Here is a 21,471-nt window from a genome sequence, read left to right as displayed (position 1 = left end):
GGGGCCACAGCCACAGGTGAATATTGTTTTCCCCCAACCCTCCATTTACTGTAGCATGCCCCTGTTCCTATTCTGTAAGGGGAGAATGTGACAGAGAGGGGAGGAGACGATGATGGGCCCCGTTTTCTCTCCCCCTCTCAAGGGCAGTGCCCTCCTATTCCCACCCTTGCCTTACATCCCCCATGGAACTATCCCCTGTGCCAGTCTGGCCTGCCTGTGTGGGAGGCAGCTGATAATCATGGGGCTGAGGTGGACAGAGCTTCCCTTCCCTAACACTGGAAACTTCAAAGCACTACTGTGGGAATCCTCCTGCAGCAGCACTTTGAAGTATGAGTGTGGTTGCGCTCCTGGTAATCCACCTCTATGAGAGAATTAGCTCAGAGGGCGGGGAGCCTGGCTACACTAGCACTTTAAAGTGTTCAGACTTGCTACACTCAGGAGGGTGATTTTTCACCCCTCTGAGCCAGCAAGTTAGAGTGCTACAAAATGTAAGTGTAGACAAGCCCTTAGTGGCTCTAGGAAGCACAGGTCTCCTCTACACTGGGTATTAAGCCATCAGGGACCAACCAATGGCATAGCTGCACTGCACAACTCCCCAATGTAGACAGACAGCACTCCTGTAAGCACAGGGAAGGCTACACTGATGCATTTTCATAGCCAGTCAGCACTAGAGCTATGCACTAGTTCAGCCATGCTAGTGGCTAGACACAAATACCTGGAGCAAACCTCCAGTATGGACTGGCCCTTCGGCAGTAGGTGGGGTGGCATGCACCTCCCATGTGGGAGAGGACATTAGAATGCACCTAAGTGGTGGAACTTAACCCTTAGGATGCTGCAGCGCAGGAGGCTTATGCACAGGCACTACCCTCCATCACTGGGGACAAATTTGTAATTTTGTATTTGGTGCCCAGATGTTTAGGATTTACACCGCACCTTAGGGTAGGTAGGAATCATGGTGATGAGCATATCAGAAACAGATGGATGAGTAACCTGCCTTCTACAAGAACCCAAACTCTCCAACCCACCTGCCATCATCTGGGAATGAAAGGGTGGCCTAAGGTCTGTGCTTGGTGAATTTCTGTGATGCCATGAGGACTGATTCAGCAGGGAAGGGACTAGCCTACAGGGGTCTGTTTCCCCAAGGGCCTTCCTTCCCCACTGTAGCACTCATCTGCATTTCCTGGGTCTGATGTTCCAAACACAGCAAATCCCCTGTATTTAACTAATTGCTCGTCTAGCCTCTGGGAGAACTCCCACCATGCTGGCTAATCAGTCTTCTCCATGCTGGATTGATTTTGCTGGACAAAACTCTTATCTATGTTGCCCCCCAAGCTGAGACTCAACTCCCTGATGAGTATTGTACCATGTCTGTGAAATACAAGTGACTGAGCCAGACAGTCTGTGCAGCACCTGGCTGCCTGTATAGGCTGCCAGCCTTTGTTTTGTCTCCCCAGGATCAAAAACTGGTTATGCTGGTTAGCAATTCCTCCACATGCTTCTGTAGCAACACTTCCCTTCAGGGCTCCCCGAGTTATGACACATTCAGGGAGAAACCTACCTCTCTGGCTTAGGTCTCCAGATACTACTTGTATTGCCATCTGGTGGGAATAATGTCCTGCCTGCACATGAGCCCCATCAGGAAAGCTTCTACACCTGTCACAGCTGGTTTGGAAAATGTTCACAGATAAGAGCAGGATCCTGTTATCCCTCGCTTTCTCCTGGCAGTGCCTCTGTGGAGAGGCTAAGCAGGTTTGGGTTGCAAAGCTGGTTTTGTTTGCCCAGCCCTGCTTTCGACATTTCCTGCTCACCAGCTGTCAGGACAGAGTTGAGGGCTGATATTCATAGTGCTAGGTGAGAGCACCGAGACTAGGCAGGAGCGGGGTGTAGTGCTATCCTTCACTTGCAGAGCTCTAGTGCAGTGGTTCTCAAAGTGGGTCAGGACACCAAAGCGGGTCACACCTCCATTTTAATGGGGCTGTCAGGGCTCACGTTAGACTTGCTGGGACCTGGGACTGAAGCCCAAGCCCCACCACCTGGGGCCAAAGCCGAAGTCTGAGCCCTACCGTCTGGGCGCAAAAGCTGAAGCTTGAGGGCTTCAGCCTAGGGTGGTGGGGCTCAAGTTGCAGGCCCCCCATCTAAGACTAGCTCTTAGTTTCAGCTTTGACCCCCCCAGCCTGGGGCAGTGGGGCTCAGGCTCTGGCCCCCCGCTTGGGGCAGCAAGGCTTGAGTGTGCTCAGGCTTTGGTCCTCGCTCCTGGGGTCCTATAGTAACTTTTATTGTCAGAAGGGGGTCACGGTGCAATGACATTTGGGAACCGCTGCTCTAGTGACATAGAGGTGTTCTCCCAGGCTTGCTCTGACCTCCAGGATGGCCGCTGCCTAGGCTCAGGGCTATTATTTAGACAAGACCGTCCGTGCACCCAGATACTAGATGCTATGCTCTGAGGTATGAGATGTGGTACTTTATCTATACTCTGCTGCTAGGCCTCCCCCACTGGGTCAGGGACAGTAATGTTAGCATTTGCAGTTATCTCTGCTGCAAACATAAGACTGCATTCCCAATGTCTCCCTGGAGGGAGAGCTCTTCCCTCCAGAGATTTGTTTAGCAAACAGCTAGAGGAGGGAAGTTGGTAAATAGTGTGTTGCAATTGGATGTGGGACTGAGGGATGTCTGAAGCCAGACTAGACTTCCCTGGAATTCAGGGGCCTTTCAGGCTGATGTCTTGGAGATGGGCCAAGCTGTTCAGATCTGGATCCAGACTTTCCCAGAGGATGAAGGGGCAGGATCCAGTGTTCAATTTGGACTCAACTAGCAAACACTACCACAAGCCACAAAGAAAGGAATAAACACACACCTAACTGGGGCACTATTAAACAGTTAGAGCCCAGGAGCAGGGAGGAGGAAAATTCTCCTGATTTCCACCCACTGAGCATGAGTCGCTGGAGCTCTCAGCCTCTTCAAACCCAACCACATGATGCTGCCCACGAAAAACCAGAAGAGACAAAAGCCAGACCCAAAGTGACATCAGTTCCTTTAAAACACAGAACATTTCCCACCATGTCAACTTCAAGAGTCATCCTTTGTGAGTTCAACAAATGTACAGTAATAACCAGAGAGAGAACACCGGGAATGGGGAAGACAGGGCACAATCATGAACAACGTCCCTTCTGCTGAGGTACAGCTGAGACGTGCAGTGCCAAGCAAAGGCACAGGGCAGCAGGGGTGTCCAGGGATGCATGGACTTACTTGGAGACAGAAATCTCCTTTCATGGCAGCAGAGGGTGGCGCCTGCACTCCAGGTTGGGTGTGCAATTGACGCAGTGTATTGGTGGGCAATGGAGGTCTGGACAAGCAGAGAGTCAGGGACTGGACTCCTCTCCTACCCCGACCAGGGCTCTCCTGACAAGTTAGGAGGTGGAGGTGGGGACGAGTGTGCACTTTATTCATGCAGTGGGGTTGTCATAATGGAGTCTGAACTTGCCCCTCCTGCTGGACACCTCAGTATGCAGCAGAGGCAGAGTGTGGAGGGGTGGGATTCTGGGTCCACAGGCACCAGACCCCTCCATGACATCAAAGTGCCGAGATCTGCAGTGTGGGTGGCACAGGAGAATTCTGGTCTTGGTGCCTGTTCAGCTTAGACCTGCTTTGTGCTAGTGACTGGTAAGGAGGCCCCTTGGGCCCAGCCTGGCTGGTCTCCTCTTCATAAATCACAGCTTTGCTGCCTGGCTGCTCCCACCCCATTCAGTCTGTAAACAGGCACGTGTCACAGCTAGACACAGGGCAAGAGCCAGGCAAGTGCTTTTGATCGGTCATTAACATAGGCAACTGCCTCGTGTTGTATCTTTTGGACCTGCCCCCTCCCCCTGCTGTGTGCATCAGACGATGCTGTGCCTCACGCCAGACTCGCAGGGTGTATTGAGCTGCGTGGGCCTGACTGGTGCACATCGCTGGCAGCAGACACACTGCAGGAAGTCAGAGACATTGTGCTGGAAGAGCTGGCGACATGGGTGCAGGTACTGGAAGAAGAGGAGCATGAAGAAGATCGCCAGACAGTAGCCCACCAGCAGCTGCAGCACCAGCAGCGGGGCACAGATGTAGTCAAACACGTCTGTCTTGAAGAGGTACCAGAGGACAAGCAGGACAGCGTTCTCTGCCAGCCGCACAGCATAGTACATGGCCAACCGGCCCCAGTTCTGTGCCTTGTCTATCAGGTCCCGGTCAGCCAGCTTCAGCTGCACAGCCGACCAGCAGAATATGTTGATGCCAGCGTACAGGAGGGTGACGGAGCACAGCACCACCACGGTGCCCACTCGGCTAAAGTTCTTTTCAACATTGTTGGGCAGCTGGGCGCCACTACACCAGAATTGCACCCACGGCAGGAAGAAAAGGATCAGCAGGTTGGCGAGCATAATGGGGATGATCCAGTGCTTGAAGACGCTGCAGAAGAGCACCAGGACGGCCACACGGGTGGAGATCTCCAGGCTGCGCCACAGGATGATACAGATGAATGCCAACGGCCGCAGCTGGACCTTGTAGTCATCGTATTTTATCTGGATGGCCAGGATGTTGCAGACCAGCGCCCCATAGGTGACTGATACCAGGCAGATGCCCATCAGGACTGCTGCATGGGAGGGAAGAAAGGTGGTGACCAGGGGTGGTTAGAGGTTACACAGGGCAATGCACACATGCTGCTCTAGTCCATGACTTCCCCTCTGCCCGACTGTCCAAGCAGACCCTGGGTCAGGCACAAAAGTCTCAGTGTGGACAGGGGCTTGGAGTGGGTACTGGGGAGGGACAACTCATGCCCAATTCAAGCAGGCACTGGTGAGGGATGACGCCTGGAGGGTGTGTGCAGGGGTTTGGAACTGGTACTGGGGCAGAATGGCTCACAGTGGTATGAAAAGGGGCTGGGAGCTGGCAAGGAGCAGGGGAGGAATAGCTTGTGGCAGGCAGCAGCAGGAGCCTACAGCAGCTGCAGGTGAGGGACAGAAACAGTCTGGTTAGCTAGATCCCAAATGGGAAAGGAATGTCCCTGCCGAGAACGGCCTGGTGAAGACAGTATGTCCTGGTGCCCTAAATCCTCAACAGCAAGCCTCTTTCTTCTTCCTGTAAGTGTAGCCACCCAAGACCCTCTTCTGCCCAAAGTGGGAACATTTGCATTCCTTCTTACCTGCTGGGTGAGTGGGTGCTCAGCAGTAGGTTAATGTACCATCTACACCTTCCCCCACCCCACTAATTCAGACAGCTAACAAACCCCATGTCACTCCAGAAAGGAGATTCAGTTGAGCCCAGATGCCAGCAGGCCCAGAGCCATGGCTGCCCCTGCGTCAGCTAGGCCTGAATTTGGCTTAGGACCTCCGAGTTAGGGTAAAATTCTGCTCTTGGCTGGGGTTGTGCAGTTGTAACTGGGTATGATCTGGTGGCCCAGGTGCTGAAATACAATGGGGAGCGGTGTGGTATAAGCACCTAGGTAGTTAGTGCAGTAGCAAGGAGGGCAGGCTGCAGGACAGCCATGAATCCTGTTTGGCCCCATTCCCTTTTCTGTCTCTACAACCGTAACCCGCCCAGGCCCTGTCCAGACTGAGGCTTGTAAGTGCATTGGACTCAGTCATCAGACACAATTATTGCTGCGATCCGCACCTAACACAGTTATAAACTAGACAAGAAAGTGGCTGCAGACTTGCGACGGGGCAATCTCTGACAGATTCTGCTAGAAGAGTTATGTTTAAGCAAGTCTCTGCCCACCCTTATTTAGTGACTAATGTCCTGTGAGCCACAGCAAGTCAATGCAGGACATACTTTGTCTCATGTTTCAGCAGTAGCCAGGCAAACGATCAGATACTATGATTTCAATGTACTGTAGTACATGTGAGAGGAGTGAGCTTTTGTCCTGTGTGTTACAAAGTTAGTCTTTATATACAGGAAACGTTGCTGGCCTGGTCACTCTAGTTCAGCCTGGACAGGGAAACTGCGCTGCAGCCATAAAGGAAAATTGCTTTTGATCTCAGGTGTAGTAAGTAAATGATGTATTTGCTACTGTGGCATGTAGATTCAAGATGTACAGACAAGCTCCCTATGCAAATGCCTTAGCTAGGGTTACTTTCCTGCATCTGTTGCTGGAATGGCCAGAGGTTTTATTCCAGAGCTTCTCAAACATTTCCGTAGTGTGGATCACACCTGAATGGAGATTTTCTAGGGGACACTTTCCCTCACATTCATGATCACGCAGCATCCCTGGGTAACTATGGCACTGGCTTATGTAGAAAAGTACTACTAGGCAGAAAAGGTGCTGTTAACTGTCCTGCAAGGAAGGCAGGCAGCACAGTCTGGCTAGTCGGCACTCCATGATCCACCAGCAAGTCCCCAGTGATGCAAGGACCACAGTGTGAGACCCAGAGTGTTTTACAGTTACAGAGGATACAGAGTGTACAGGTATACCCTGGAAGGGCCTCACAAAATGAAAAGGAGAGTTTCTTTCTGTGCTTTGTGAATAATCTCCTCTTCTTTCCTAGGGAGCAGTGCATTATTTGTGACCTGGAATACTGCTCATTGCACAAAACCTTAAATTGCACATGGACGTGAAGGTCAGTGGAAACTGGGTGTCATTCTCCTATTAATTCACGCCCCTTTGGGTGTGTAAGTGTTTAGCAGCTTAAGGCATATGAGACATACACAAGAATGGAAATCTCCACTTTCTGAACTAGTAAACTTTTATGTAAACTAGTGATAAACACTAGTTTCAAACTAAAATTGCATATAGACAATGCCTTGTTTATACTGCTCTATATACTATACACTGAAATGTAAGTACAATATTTATATTCCAACTGATTTATCTTATAATGCTATGGTAAAAATGTGAAAGTGAGCAATTTTTCAGCAAGTGACACTTCTGTATTTGTATGTCTGATTTTGTAAGCAAGTAGCTTTTAAGTGAGGTGAAACTTGGGGCATGCAAAACAAATCAGATTCCTAAAAGGAGTACAGTAGCCGGGAAAGGTTAAGAACCACTGCCTCAGGAGGTTACATTGTTTACATACATGAGGAATTGGAAAGCTTGGTTTACACATTTACTGATTCTATGCCCAATCCTGCTCCCAGTCAATGGAAAACCTCCCTTTGACTTTAACAATAGTAGGTTCGAGTTGTAATAAATTAGATGCAATACTACTATTTTGTGCTTCTAGAGCTTCTTCTATCTGCAGCTCTCACAGCGCTTCACAAACATTAATTAATCTAGCCTCACCACACCTGCAGGAGGTAGGTACATGCTGTTATCTTCAGGGGAAAACTGAGTCACAAGTTAGAGCTTGCTCCAGGTCACACGGGAAATGTGTGGCAGAGCCACAGAAGGACCTAGGTCACCTTCCTTCCTGGCCTGCACCTCATCCATGAGATCACTTTCCCTACCCAAAGCCAATTTACTTTACCAGTCCTGGGCCAGGTCGATGCTTAACTTTACTCATGGGAGCAATCCAGTTGAAATTTATAGCCCCCATCCCTGGCAAGTGAAATCAACAATGCTGCTAAGTCAATAGGGCTACCATGATTCATACCAGCCAAGGATATGGACCTATGGGACTCTCTCTGGCTAAGATTCTGTGCTGTGCCTCTCAGAGGAGCAGCATGAACTTGCAGCCTGGGGGGGAGGGGAGTTATGGTGGTTTTAAGCCACTTTTGTTCCCTCCCTGTCCTGCACCAGTCCAGGGTCTGGAGAGGCCATTGGAGTAGTTCTGGGAGCCTCTCTTAGTTACCATAGCTTCCCCCAAGTCTCCCCAGTGATGCAAGCTGTGGCCTCACTCCGGCACACTGCTCCTACCTCAGCACAACCCATACACCCCAACTTGCAAGGGGGTCCTAGGACGTAGCCTTCTCTTCCACAGTGCCCCTACCAGGGGACTCCTTCCATGCTGGAAGCAGGGCATTTAGGGCCTCTTTACACTGCTCCTGCCCTTTTACACAGCATGAATAGCTCAAAGCATGAGTGAGGCACTCACCCTCTAATTCTATTAAATGAGACTGAGACGGTAGCTCTCAGGATTTTATAAGCAAAGAGTCACTAGACACAGCACTCACTGTATATTAGGAATAGCAACTGATTGGATAAAACCCAATTTCCTCCTCATCATTTATACTATTAGCTTAAATTAAGGTTTATTTTGGTTTGGAGTCTGTTTCCTTGCCTGGATCCTAACAGCTTTAGTGATTTTTTCCATGGACGTCATATGAACTTATTTGTGGCTGCACCAGATTTAAATGTGACTACGAAATTTTTTTTAAAATATACGTAACAGTAAGATGAGCTCTGGAATGGACACAGCTTCTAAAGGAGACAGAGGCAACAGTATCACATGAAGGGAGATGTTAAAGCCCTACCTCACTATGCCCCTAGTGGAGGTGGGGATCTAACTTTTATGGCCATGGTACCAGATCACCTCACATTGGTTCATGGATTTTAGCCTCCATGGGGCCCTATGGGGTAAGGCATTATCCCCAATTGACTGTTGGAGGACTGAGGCACAGGGTAGACTATGACTCTGCAAGGCCACACAGGCAGTCAGTCAGTGGGTGAGACAGGAATTGAACCCAGATGTCCTGAGCCCCACACCAGTGCCCTAGCCACTAGGCCATCATTCCCTCAGCTACAGGACTTTACACGACAGAGAGAGTCCTGCATGGAAAAATAAGCCAGGGACTGAACTAGACATGTTTCTTTCCCATCCTTTTTGAGTGATACATCAAGTTTAGAACACTTAGATCTTAGCTGTATGGGCCAGTGCCTAAGACATCCTATTCAGCAGTGTGCTGCCCTACCTGCCATGGACCTTTTCTCTGGCATGAAACAGGCTCCATAAAGATGTTACCCACAAGTCTGAGTTTGCTACCTAAACATTCCCCTCTAGTATCATTTGGATACTGCCAGGGCCAGCTCTAGCCATTTCGCCGCCCCAAGCACGGTGGCACGCTGCGGGGGGCGCTCTGCTGCTCGCCGGTCCCACGGCTCCAGTGGACCTCCCGCAGGCGTCCCTGCAGAGGGTCCGCTGGTCCTGCGGCTCCGGTGGAGCATCCGCAGGCACATCTGTGGGAGGTCCACTGGAGCCGCGGGACCAGCAGACCCTCCACACGGACGCCTGCGGGAGGTCCACTGGAGCCGCCTGCCGCCCTCCTGGCAACCGGCAGAGCGCCCCCCACGGCATGCTGCCCCAAGCATGCGCTTGGCGCACTGGGGCCTGGGGCCGGCCCTGGATACTGCATTGGTCTTCACATGCTCTCCCAAAGCATGGTGCAGCATTGCTATGTGCTGTTAAACATCTGTCACCTTCCATTCCAGAGGGGGTTGAACTAGAGGACTAGCCTGTTCTTATGAGACTTCCACTGTGCATTTGCAGACCTGATAGACTTGGATAAGCACTCGAATTTCTGGGCCTGCAACTTGAGCCTCACTGGTCACTACCCATGCTGCCCCATTTCTCCTTTACCTCTGGCAGTGGGGACATACATCTCAATGATGCTGATGTACAGCTGCAGTGTGAGCTGCGGTGTGGAGCCCAGGAAGGCCTGGATCACTGCCATGCGCTTGAAGGCATTGCGGTGTGTGACCAGCTTGCGGATTGAGTGGCCGATCTCCTGCTCCAGCTCCACCTCAGAGCCCTTCCTGAGCTTCTTCTTGCGTGTGATGGTAACATATGGCTCCTCCTGCCGCCCCGAGCAACAGTAAACCACCAGGGCCTCCACGCACCTGCACAGACAAAGGAGCCCATCAGCTCAGCCAGCCTGCACCCTCACCAGGGACCTGTCATGCTCCTCCGCAAGTCTCTCCTTGTCGGCATCCTCCCCAGCAGGAGTTTGCTGATTCCACTCAAGCAGTTTAACAAGGAGGCAACTAGTGAAGGAGAGCATGGCAAGGCAAACAGCACCCCCCGTTCCCAAACCAGGGGCAGGGCACTATATTTGCATTTTGGGAAACATGCACCCCAAAACACGCTTTGCTTGTGTGTGTGTGTGTGTGTGTGTGTGTGTGTGTGTGTGTGTGTGTGTGTGTGTGTGTGTGTGTGTGTGTGTGTGTGTGTGTGTGTGGTGATCCCCTTCCTAACCTGTTGGCATGACAGTTCTGGCAGCATGACTTTTCCCCCCTTGTCGTCCATGCATTTTGTTTGATTTACTTTAGCCCAGGGAACAGGTACCCTGGAGTCTTTGCCACAACCAGGTCCTCACTGGCCTCCTTAGAGTAAGTGAAGGGTTGGGGAAGTCCTTCTGCTTATGCTGTATGTGGTAGTTTATGGTTGGTTTTGCCAGCCCTGGAGACCATTCTTGCACTGTGCATTCTCTGAAATATTCTGGCCCTTGGTTTTCTTTGGAAATCTGCATTACATTACTCTCAGCACTTGTAAGAGTCAGTTCAATATCCATCAAAATCACTAGAGGCAGAGTAAGTATGAGAGAAAGAGAAATGGTTTGCTGAAAAGAGCTAACACCTAAATGTGTTTAGCTTCAGCTTAGAAACCAATGCACTCTAAGACTGATAGCGGAAAACTTTATTAGGACAATCAGTGGTACAAGAGAAATCGCCATTTTTCAGACCAAGTGGAATTAGACCTCTGCACCACTTCTCTTATGGGACCCGAGCCTCGCCTGGTTATATGTTGTGTTGCAAACTCTGAACTGAAGCCACATTCATCTGAAAGGACCAGTTTCCAGTGAGCCCAGAGCCAATGTATGACTCGGTGAAACCAGGTGAGACTCAGAGTTTGGACTGCAGGGCTGCACTTGAAAGGGTTTGCAGACAAGTCTCTCTAGAATGTTCTGAGGCTCCTCTCACTTCAGCCACGTACCTGCAGATGTCACAACAGAAGGCATTACAGGCACTCTACATTTTACTTTTTGCTGCTGAAATGGATGGGGGCCAGTTGCAGCATCGTCCCCTTGTAGAGGGATCCGGCTGTGTGCTTTCACACAGCTAGAGTCTGCACAGCAAGATGAGTTAGGCATTTGGGGCAAGGTGTGGGATCAGAGAGGCCCTGCAGATGGCCTCTACTCAATGATACAATTTATGCTACCATTAAAACTGGCAGTGGAAATTTAGCCCTAAAATAACTCTCATCCTGATCAAATGGCCAGATGGAAGTCCCCAAAATCTTGGATATTCAGTCAAGGACAGCATTATCCCATTAGAGCTAAAACATCGCGTGCTGAGGGACACCCTGATACTCCTCCATTCTTTGCCTCCTGTAAGAAGGAGTACCAGCTCTGAATCTCTGGGGGTTTGTGGGCACTGCACGAAGTGGAGGGCTCTGAGTTAGTTGTTTAGATGCCAGCTAGATATACCATATTGTCTTGCTTATCTCCTTCCCAACATTTCTCCATGGAGACAGCTGAACATCACCTGGGTGCATCCCAGGGCAACTGACACCCTCACAGGCCAGAAGAGAGACACCTAGCCTGTTCCCCAGCCCAGCTGGAAACAGAAACTGGTTTTAAAAGCTTTATTATTTTTTTAGTGAGCTCTAATGCAGCCAGCATGGCTTTCCCACAACATAGGGTATGTAAAAACAGGCTGTTTTGCTGGAATAGGCAGAGCTAACACAGGGAGGGGCAGATTCCTGTCTGGAAGGAGGAATCACTGTCATTCTCTAAGAATGAGACCTAGACTTCTTCCCTTCCTGTTTACTGCATCCAGCTCCTCCTGTCTCTCTTGGGTCTATGGCTACAGCAGCCTGGGTGTCTCGCTGCTCCTAGGATTTTACTGTTCCAAAACTCACCCATTTGCATCAGTGCTCTTCCCTTCCTTGTCCCATGTCTCCCTATCTCATCCTTCCCATGTCATCAAACCCAAGGTGACAGCTGCCTTCCCTCAGTCAGAGACAGGACTCCCAGCCACACCTTATTCTCATCTCAGCTCTGAAATGGCCCCAGCAAGAGAATTTGCCCCTTCCCCCATGCCATACAGCTGCGACTACACAGACTTCATTAGCCAATTCCCTGTTTCTCAGTGTGGCCAACTAACTCAGAGGGGACAAGAAGTGCAAATAGCAATCATGAAAAAGAAGTCTTTGTTAAAGAAGAGTTCACTGCAGACCTCCCTTACAGAGAGACAGTAAGCATTTAGTCTGGAAGGGGTGAGGCAGGAAGCTGCCTGGGTAGGTTCCAGTGACCACTGTCTTTGGGGGAGATGGCTGGGTAGGAAACTCCTGTGGTTCGGAGGAGAAGAGGAAATCTCCAGGGCTTTATTTCTCTGAGCCTGTCTTTGGGTAGAGGAGGGAGAGAGAAAATGGAATTATTTTGAGATAATGAACTGTCTCAGCCTCATGAGGTTTTGCTAAGTTACAGATTCTATTTTTTGTAAGGCAGCTGAATCCAAGCCTAAATCTGGTTTGCTTACTTGACCTTTCAAAACTACTCTTGCCTTGCTGTGGGCAGGAGGAAACAGGTTGCAATCTCCTGTATAATGCTAAAGGGAACCAAATGCAGTAGCCTGGAGCTCCTGGAACCTTTAGAATATCAAGGTAGGAAGGGACCTCAGGAGGTCATCTGGTCCAACCCCCTGCTCAAAGCAGGGCCAATCCCAGACAGATTTTTGCCCCAAACGGGGCCTCAAGGACTGAACTCACAACCCTGGGTTTAGCAGACCAATGCTCAAGCCACTGAGCTATCCCTCCCCCTCATATAGCTAGCATGTACCACAGGGAAGGATCTAGGAACTACCCTACAGCTCCTACACCTCTCCCTACAGGGACTGGGGCAGCTAAGAATTTACCCACAGCCAGAGCTGCTACTACACCATGCCCCAGAGAGCCTCTCTAGTAACAGTAATATTAGTCATGGTTTCCACTGACAAAGCACTATACAAACAATAACTCTCAGCAGGGTAGAACTGTAATGGCTGAGAGCTCAATCACAGCCAGTGCTCCTGCATCGTCCCCTAGGAGAACTCTGTTCAGGAAGCTTCCCTAGTCAACACAGTGTCCCTGGGACTGACTCAATGTGCAGCTGGTTGACTCAGGGAACAGATCATCTCATCCCTAGTTCATTAGGGCAGGGGGAAGGGGGACGTGTATGTATTACAGTGGGGATGGGGAGGTATTCATGCTGCTCACCTGATGACAGGACCCAACTGTAGAATGTGCATCAGTAACACCAGTGGCTTGTCACTGGTCAAATCCCTGTGGACAAAAATGAGGGTCAGCTGGACCATGATGGATGGATACAACATGAAGAGAATGGTCATTGCAAGCCAGAAGTGATCATCAGAGTGACTGTAGGAGGAACACAGGAACCCAGCAGCCACACACTCGCCACAGAAGAGAAGTGTGGAGAAGATGATACTGAATGGTGGCTTTGTCTTGGGAGCTACAAGGGGCTCCCCTGTTTTTTCTTCAAGTTGGGGTTGGTCTGAACATTCCCCAATGGGAACCTCACACATGTTGTCCATCCTTGGAACCCCAGCCTCTCCAGTCTTACCAGCTCTGAGCTAGTCTCCCCTTCCTTGAGCCCCAGAAGTGTTTAATGCAGTGATGAATTAACCCTGTCCAGCTCAGGAGCCTTTCTCTGAGATGCAGCCTGCTAGGAGGGGCAACCTGCAGTGTGTGTTGAATAAATCTACAAAAGAGCATTGGCTGTACAACTTCCTCACTTTCAACCCAGAGCCAGGCTGCTTCTACCGGTCACGGGCAACTGTACCCTAGATTCGGACAACAGCAATGGCTCCTCCGAGCTAATGGTGATCCGACGCCAGGGAGGATAGCCTGGAGAGAGCTGTCTTGGCTTCTGGTTTTGTTGTTGTTGTTGTTGTTTTTTAAAGGCGTATCAAATTCAGGCAACTGAACTGGCTGGCGTCTCTTCCAAAGGAGCCACAGCCTGAGCAGGGAGCTGCAGTGTAGGGGAATGTCACCCGGGCTCCTGCCGGCGCCGAGAAGTTGGGGGAGAATGGTCCACGCGGGGAAGTTGCTGCTGCTCTGGATCCCGGGCAGGGAGAGGTGCCCGTCCTAGACGGCGCCGTGCAGGTGCCCCTGTCCCGGCGCTGGAGGTCTCGGCACACAGCGGGCCCGGCGGGCAGGCTGCACCCCGCTCGCAGCAGCGCTGGGCGGGCTCTCCGGGTCCATAGCGCGCCGCACGACCTGCCCGCAGCCAGGAGCTCCGTGCGCCCCGGCGGGCAGCTGGCTGCGGCGTCCTCCCCGGAGACGGGCGGCGCGGGGCTCTGCGGAGGAGGAAGAGGAGAGACGGGCTGAGCGCGGGCACGCACAGCGGGAGCCGCCCGCCGATGGCTCACCCTCCCCCGGCACCGCGTGGGCACGGGCGGGGACCAGCTCCCGGGCGCACGCGGGCACCTCGCGCGAGGCTGGCTGCCCGCCCTGCTCCCCCAGCGGACTCAGCCGCGGCCAGGGCAGCAGCCCACAGACCAGTTCCCTTTTCCCCACCCCCAGCCGCGGGGCTCGCCCGGGCTGATGTGGCCCAGCAGGTGTGAGCGCTTCCGTGCGCCGGCTTCCCGGGTCCTAGCGCCCACCGCAGAGCGGCGCGTGGCTCAGCGCCTGGAGCCGGCTGCCGTTCACTCGGGGCGGGGAGCGGACTGCGGAGTCCCGCAGCGAGTCCCGAGAGGGTCTCCCAGTGGCGTTAATGGGGGGCTGGCACAAAGTATCCCCCTTCATCAGCCTCATCGCTATTCTTTCAGTGCGCTGTTGCGTGTCCCCCTCCCCCACCAGGCAGGGGGGACCTACACTCGCCCTTCCTCCCTCCCTGCCTTTTCCCTCTGCGTTTGCTTTGCTGCACCAGATCCGCGTTCCCACCCCTATGGGTTTCAATTCCCCAACTAAAATGATCAGCAATGAAATAGTTAATGCCGATCTGTAAAGTGTAAGACTCTGTAGGCTTTGGTGTCAACCCCTAGTGAAACGACTGAAGGATGGGGGAGTTCCCACCTCTCGGTTATGTTGTCATACTCTCTACAGACTGCATTGGTTATGCTCCCTTTGTGTTTGGAAGGTTTTCTTTGCAACTGGTAGGGCCTGAAACTTTTTAAAATGAAAACTGAGATTCTACGGAATCCCCATAAACTGTGCAGACCATATAAGTACATCAAGTAGCCAGATGTTTGGCACTATTTTCCTAGACATTGTGGACTAGATTTTCAATAAAGTTTAGCATGTTGGGTGCACAAAGCTCCTTTGAAAATCTGGCTGTGATGATGGCTGCTGACTGAGTGACTCTCTCTTAGTACTTGCTGCTTTCCTTAGCTAACTGGCCCAATGCTGCCCTGAAGACCCTAGCTAGGCCCTTGAAGTTAGATTCCTCCTGCTCTCTACTATTCTCTGTACCCCTTTCTCTGCTTTGCAAAGAAGGAAGGAAGATAACAGTGATCTGTCCACAGAAGCTAACGTGAGCGGAACTCAGCAGATCACTATCAGATCTTTGTTCTCACCCACCTAGGACCAGCCTCCGGGTGTGGAGTTTGTTTGCTGCCTAAGAAGCATAAATTGTGAGGCAGAGAAGTGGGGATCCTTCTAATGCACAATGAGATCAGACCTATTTCCAGAGTTAGTTTCTTGATGAGAGGAAAGGTGGCTGAGTGAGGAGTCATGAATGTAACCAGGTTCTGTGTTGTGTGTCTGGGCACAGCTGTTCTCTGTGTCAGGGGAGGCTGTGTGGAAATAGATGTTACTGAGAAGTCATGACTGCAGCCAGCATTTGGGTAAGATGAAGTGGGCTGGAGCAGCTGGCCTCTGCAATGGCATGTGAATTCCTGTAGTAAACAAAGCAGGTATTTTCTTTTATTCTATAATCTAATGGGAAACTGATGAGATCTTAAAACACTTTTGACCTGCACCCTCTCCTAGCTATTCCTATGAGCCCCACCTGAACACCCTCCCCTAGCCTATTGATGAGGGTGTTTTCCCTTGTGTCTGCAGGGTCTCCATATGCCTGTGAGCTGGAGACAAGTGGGATGTCTCCTTGTCTAACACAGGGGGATAAAGATTTGAACCAAGGCAACAGAATAGACCTTCCCTCCATCCTGCAGGTCAGGGACCCCATATTCTTGCAGTCAGGGCTTGGGGCTATGGAAACATCACAATTGTAGATGTGAGAAGGACCTGGTGGCCAGCACCATGTACCAGTCAGCATCCCTGACCACTTCCCCAATAACATCAATCCCAAGGCAGCACCAGCACCCCTGAAGCATCTGAAGAAGTGGTTTTTCAACCACGAAAGCTTATGCCCAAATAAATCTGTTAGTCTTTAAGGTGCCACCTAACTCCTCATTGTTTTTACCAGCACCCCTGTTCCTGACCTCAGTCAGGGATCATTCCTTCCGTTCCTAAATATCTGACCTCTTTCTTAATGCATGAGCACTGATACTGCCATAGGCTAATCAATAACTGTCAACAGGTTCTCAGAGCCTATATGCACGCTCCTTGTTTGCCAGAATTCAATAAGTGGTCTATGATCATGTATACTGACAGCACCTACTAGATGTGAGATGTGACTCAGCCATGAAATGTTTGTGATTGGCCAATTTTTCCTATTTTAGGGAGACCCAGAAGCTATAGGTAGCTTTAAAAGCTGCTTGCCAGACAGTCCCTTTGCAACTAGGCTAGCTTGAAAGGTGTTGAACCAAATTTATAGGAAAACAGTAAGATGTGTACCGTCCACTGCTAATACTACCTCACCTCCTTCTGTAGCATCCTTCATCCAACAGCCTCCCTGTGCTTTGCAAACATGAACGCTTACAACCCTTGTGAGTTAAGTAAATGTTATCCTTGGTATACCAAGGGGAAGCTGAGGAAGGCTGCCAAGGGTCACTTAGCATATCAGTAGCAGAACTGGAAATAGAATTTGGCTAGATGTTGGGGGGCTTTCACTACCATCAGAAGCTTTCCCTCTGAAACACACAGAAACCAGAGTACTTCATTATTGTGCTCCTTTCTCAAGTGGGTGTTCAGCAGGGCTGTGAAGTAAACAAGTAATTATGCTTTCAGCAAGTGGTCAATGTTTTCTCCTCCGCTCCTAGACAACACTATACCAGGCTGCTAATATAGGGTGCTACAAGCATGAAGATGTCAGAAGCCCCAGAAGGAAGTATGTTCTATTTGAGAGAAGAGGAAAGGGAAGGCTAGATGAGACCATTAGTGTCCCAGCTTACAGCTGCAATGGCCTATTAGAGTAACAGTATGGGAAACTACTGTAGCACCTCTGTATCTACCTCTGGACCTTACTGGGTGACTCTGCTTTCCAAAGGTCTCTGCAGGAAACAGGATGGCTGCCACCTGCCTTCATTTTGTGGGACAGTCAGTAGTGATAGATCTATTCTCCAAACAGAGCTGAAATATCTTCAGGGGCTGATGCAGCATCACAGTACAATGGCATTCATGCCACATTGTGACATAACACATTCATCCCCCAGCACAAAGCAGTAAATGTACCAAGCACAGCTGGCATCCTCTTCAATACACAGGTGCAGCCTGTGGACATGACTGGTCCCAGCATGCAATACACCACCTTCATCTGAGCACTAAAGAAACATTGCATGTTGGGGCCAGTCATGTCCACACCTTTTCATTAACCATAAGAGCAACTTGTAATCTGCTCCATTTATGCAAATTAAATGCAACCATCAGGATTCTGGCAAGCTGCCAGTGCAGCTTGCCTTCAGTTGAGCAATGCCTGAGCTCTCCTAACTCAACATAGTCATAGATTCTTATTTGTGTCTTTCCATATTTACTGATAAATGAATTAAATATAATTACTTAAGTACATAAGCACTCTAATGCTGCCTTCTGTACAAGAATCTCCAAGTACTTCACAGGAATTAACCAATAAAGCTGCATATCTCCTACTGTGAGGTTGGTATGATCATCCCCATTTTATAGGTGAGGCACTGAGAGAGGTTAAGGGAATTGCCCTAGTTCACACAGCAAGTCACTGGCAGAGCTAGGATCAGAACCTACATCTGACTCAATCTTGTGCTTTAACAGACAGATCATTAAACAAGATTGTAAGGATAAGATCTCAAGCTAAATTCTGCTCTCATATCCACTTAGCACTCCCATTATAATCAATGGGATGGGCATGCATGTATCTGTGCTGAACTGGGCCTGAGGTTACTATAGAGAAGGCCTTGAACTCAGTTTATTGCAGAGCAGCAGTACAAAATAGGACAGAGGTAAACAAGGAGTGACTGTGCAAGCAGAGAGGGAACAGAAATAGATCATTCCATGTGATGCAAGAGTTAGTTCCCATCTGGAGAGTTGTGTGCCTGTTAGTTGCCATGCTGCAGAAGCGGCTGCTGCCTCTAAGATGAGCATAGTGCCAGGTGACATCAGGTATCTAAGAAATGGAACAGATGGGGGGGAGTGTCTTATTTCCCTGAATAAGAGGTGACCAAAGATTCCAACAGAAATTACAAAATGATGATAAAGAAAGTTAGGGCTAAAAACCAGGAATAACTTAGCATTGCTCTAAAGCAGCTAGGAGAGAGTTATTTGTGCATGGTCTCTAGGAATGCTTCCTATAGTCTTTTCCAGAGACACTAATTATTAATTATTTGTATCACAGTAGCACTTAGAGCCCTATTATCCTAGGCACTGCAGGCTCATAGTGAAACACAGGCCTTGCCTTGAAGAGGTTACCATCTAAATAGACAAAACAGACAGCATTAATTCCATTTTACAGACAGATGAAGTGGCTTGTCCAAGATCAAACACTGGAGTCTGCTGCAGAGCAGGAAATTGATTCTAGACCTGGTGAGTTGCAGTCTTGGGCCAGAACTACAAGACCATCCTTCTTCTCAGCCAGTGTTGCCAACTCTTCTTGATTTTCACAAATCTCACAATATTTGGCACTTTTCTTAAAGTCCCAGCTCTCTGAGTCCTGTGATCATGGGAGAATTTTGACTTTTATTTACAGGGAATGGGGGGCAGGGTTCTAGCCCTTATGGTTAACCAACATATATGTGTTCTGTTTTTTCCTCATGATCTTTGGGTCCTGACTCATGATCTCAGAACATTTTGGGTTGCAATACTGCTCATCCTAAATATAAAACCCAAATACAGAATTCACTGTATGAGCTTTACTTTCTCTCTGTATAAAGTTTGGTGAGATGATTTTATATGCGGCGGGGGGGGGGGGGGAGGAGAGAGGGAGAAGAAGCTTCATGCTTCATTGGCTTCTCCAGTTCAAAATATTCCCTGCCCAGCAGTTTAGCTTCTGTAAATAGAGAACAGAAGCTGCTCTTAAAGAGCTAAAAGACCAGAGAACTGAGCACGTGCTGCTTGAAAACAAACCTCTCTCCTTTTCTTTGGTGTCTGCCTGGAAACACTATTGCATTAGGACCCTGAAGAAGGCATTACTACTGGAGGAAATCATTGGGTCATGCCAAGAAATGAACTGTCTGCTTCCCAAATATAGTCATGAACGGGGGTAGAAGCAGCTGGGTCTCAGTGAAGAGACAGGCAGTTATGGTTCCCCATCCCCCGTTTTGGATCAGGAATCTCTCTGCAAACAGAATTTGCACTGAGGAATGACTAAATATTTAGCTGTGGCTGATGAAAGGGTGTTTTGAAACCCTCCTTCCACTGCCTGAAAAGAAGCAAATTGCAGCTCAGAATGAGGGAGCTGGATTAATTGGGAATCACCAAATATTAACAAATTAAACATTCAACAAACAAAGGAAACCAACATTGAAACTCTGGGTTCAGAACAATTACAGAGATTAGACCAGCTAAACTGGTGACTAAAGGGATAATGTAGGTTCAAAATCATTTGCAAGTCAGAAACTCGGCCATTTTGCAAAGCAACATAGTGTAGATAACTAAAACTGAACAATTCTTTTTGAAAACCCAGACTGGATTTTTGCTGCTTTGCATTTCAGCATAGATGTGTCAGTTTTTACTTTTGCTTCCATTTGCTTTCAGCGCAAGGTTTCCATGTGCTAAATAATGCTGCAATATTTGGATTGCAAACACTTCAGGGGGGCGTCTTTAGAAACGTGTTTTGATGTGATTTTTCTTTCTGACTTCCTGGAAACTTTTGTATTGCTCTTTTTTGTCTTCTACAACATAAGGCCTCAATCCTGTCATCAGATCTGTGTTGGGGAGAATCCTGCACTTGCATGGAATCCTGGGGTCGGAGATTCAATTGGATCTAACTGCAGCAGCCTTGGGGCTGGACTTATATAAAAAGCAACTTTTGTGCCAAGTGTGACTGGTCAGTGTCCGATTAGATACTGAGCAGATAATAACTTGGTACACACTTGGGTAATATTATGTGAGTTGGTAGTGTTGATGGGAATTTCATTGCTTCTCTTGTGGTAAATCTCAGGCATGGGAAATGTTACTGCTGTTTGTTTGCTGAATTGCCTTTTAAAAGAAATCAAGAAATGTCTATTTTGGCTGATTTATTTAGTGTAATTCTTTCAAATTCTTTCAGCTTTGTGGCAATTCTCATACACACAGCAGGTGACACTGTAACAATAAACCAGGTAGTAAGAGTTTGTCTCTATAATTAACAGATTCACCTTGTCCCTGGAGGTTTAACCTTATGTGGCCCTGTTAATGCTCTGAGCCAGCCACAGTGTGTCTGTGAGTGACCTGGCTGTACCAGGCAGGGTCAGGGCCACATCATCATGCCTACCATTGTCATTGCTGCAAGCAGCATGAGGAGGCCTCCGGAATGGAGTGCAGCCCAGAGTGGAAGTTTAACCCTGTCATGCCCAAGAACCCTTCAGGTCCAGCACTGCTGTTAAGAATCTGTGATCAAAGGGTTAAGAGAGGCCCATACCCAAATGGAGAGGCACTGTGGAGTGGTGTCTGGCACAGAGAAATTACATGCTAACTTCTCCCTGTATGGGAAATGGGAAAGAAAGTATAACAGACAAGCTAGAAGAAAGCATCTAGGCCTGTCTCTTTCATGGGTTTGCTGTCTTAATTGAGGCCAAGTGCCCCAGTAAAAGCTAGCACAAAAACTGGGTAAAAAGCAAAGGTTTGCCAGAAAATCAGAGGCTGCATTCAAAGTCAGCTTTCCTTCAAAATATACTACAAAACTCCTGGAATGGGAATGGCATGGGAAAACTGAAAGCCCTGTCCCCTAGCAGCAAATTGCTATGCAAACTAGTCCCGTTACCCAATGGGAGGGGTTGCAAGCTTTACAGCAGGCTGCTCTTTATGGACATTCTCTCCTCTCCCCGAGCAAAGGTTGGAACTAATTCTCCTATTGCAAATGAATCTAGCACAAACAAGTATCTGTGTACGTCAATCACATAACAGTCATTCCTGCATCCTCAGGGTGTGAAGCCTTAGTCCAGATGGTGCATCACCCTGACATGCCCCCCAGGAAATCCCAATGGAATCAAAAGGAAACAATCTGGCTCTTCTCGTGGCCTGTTTCCCCATTCTGGGAACTGTTTGCCTTACCTCCTTCAAGCCTGTCTGTTTTATTACACATCTCATCACTATGTGCTTAAATATCTTTGTTTCATAAGGAATG

At 49.3% G+C, this 21,471-nt stretch overlaps 1 protein-coding gene across 3 annotated transcripts in view; it reads right to left on the bottom strand.

Moving 5' to 3' along the window:
- Positions 1-3,014: 3,014 nt before the first annotated feature.
- The window catches only part of XKRX (XK related X-linked), a 28,191-nt gene continuing 9,734 nt past the window's right edge, over positions 3,015-21,471 (bottom strand). The window contains exons 2-5 of one of the 3 annotated variants that reach the window (XM_030575579.1): positions 18,760-18,771; positions 13,095-13,543; positions 9,480-9,739; positions 3,015-4,621 (exon numbers count right to left, since the gene is read on the bottom strand). In XM_030575579.1, coding sequence (XP_030431439.1) covers positions 3,876-4,621; positions 9,480-9,739; positions 13,095-13,429 — 1,341 coding nt within the window. In that variant the 5' untranslated portion in view covers positions 13,430-13,543; positions 18,760-18,771 and the 3' untranslated portion in view covers positions 3,015-3,875. Of the gene's footprint in view, positions 4,622-9,479; positions 9,740-13,094; positions 14,282-18,759; positions 18,772-21,471 lie in introns of those variants that run through there. The other 2 variants (XM_030575577.1, XM_030575578.1) reach the window with 2 other exon arrangements.

Source organism: Gopherus evgoodei, chromosome 9 (genome assembly GCF_007399415.2).
Source record: "Gopherus evgoodei ecotype Sinaloan lineage chromosome 9, rGopEvg1_v1.p, whole genome shotgun sequence".
Lineage (NCBI taxonomy): Eukaryota > Metazoa > Chordata > Testudines > Testudinidae > Gopherus > Gopherus evgoodei.
Note: the sequence above shows the minus strand (reverse complement) of the source record. Positions and strands in the feature narration are given on the sequence as shown.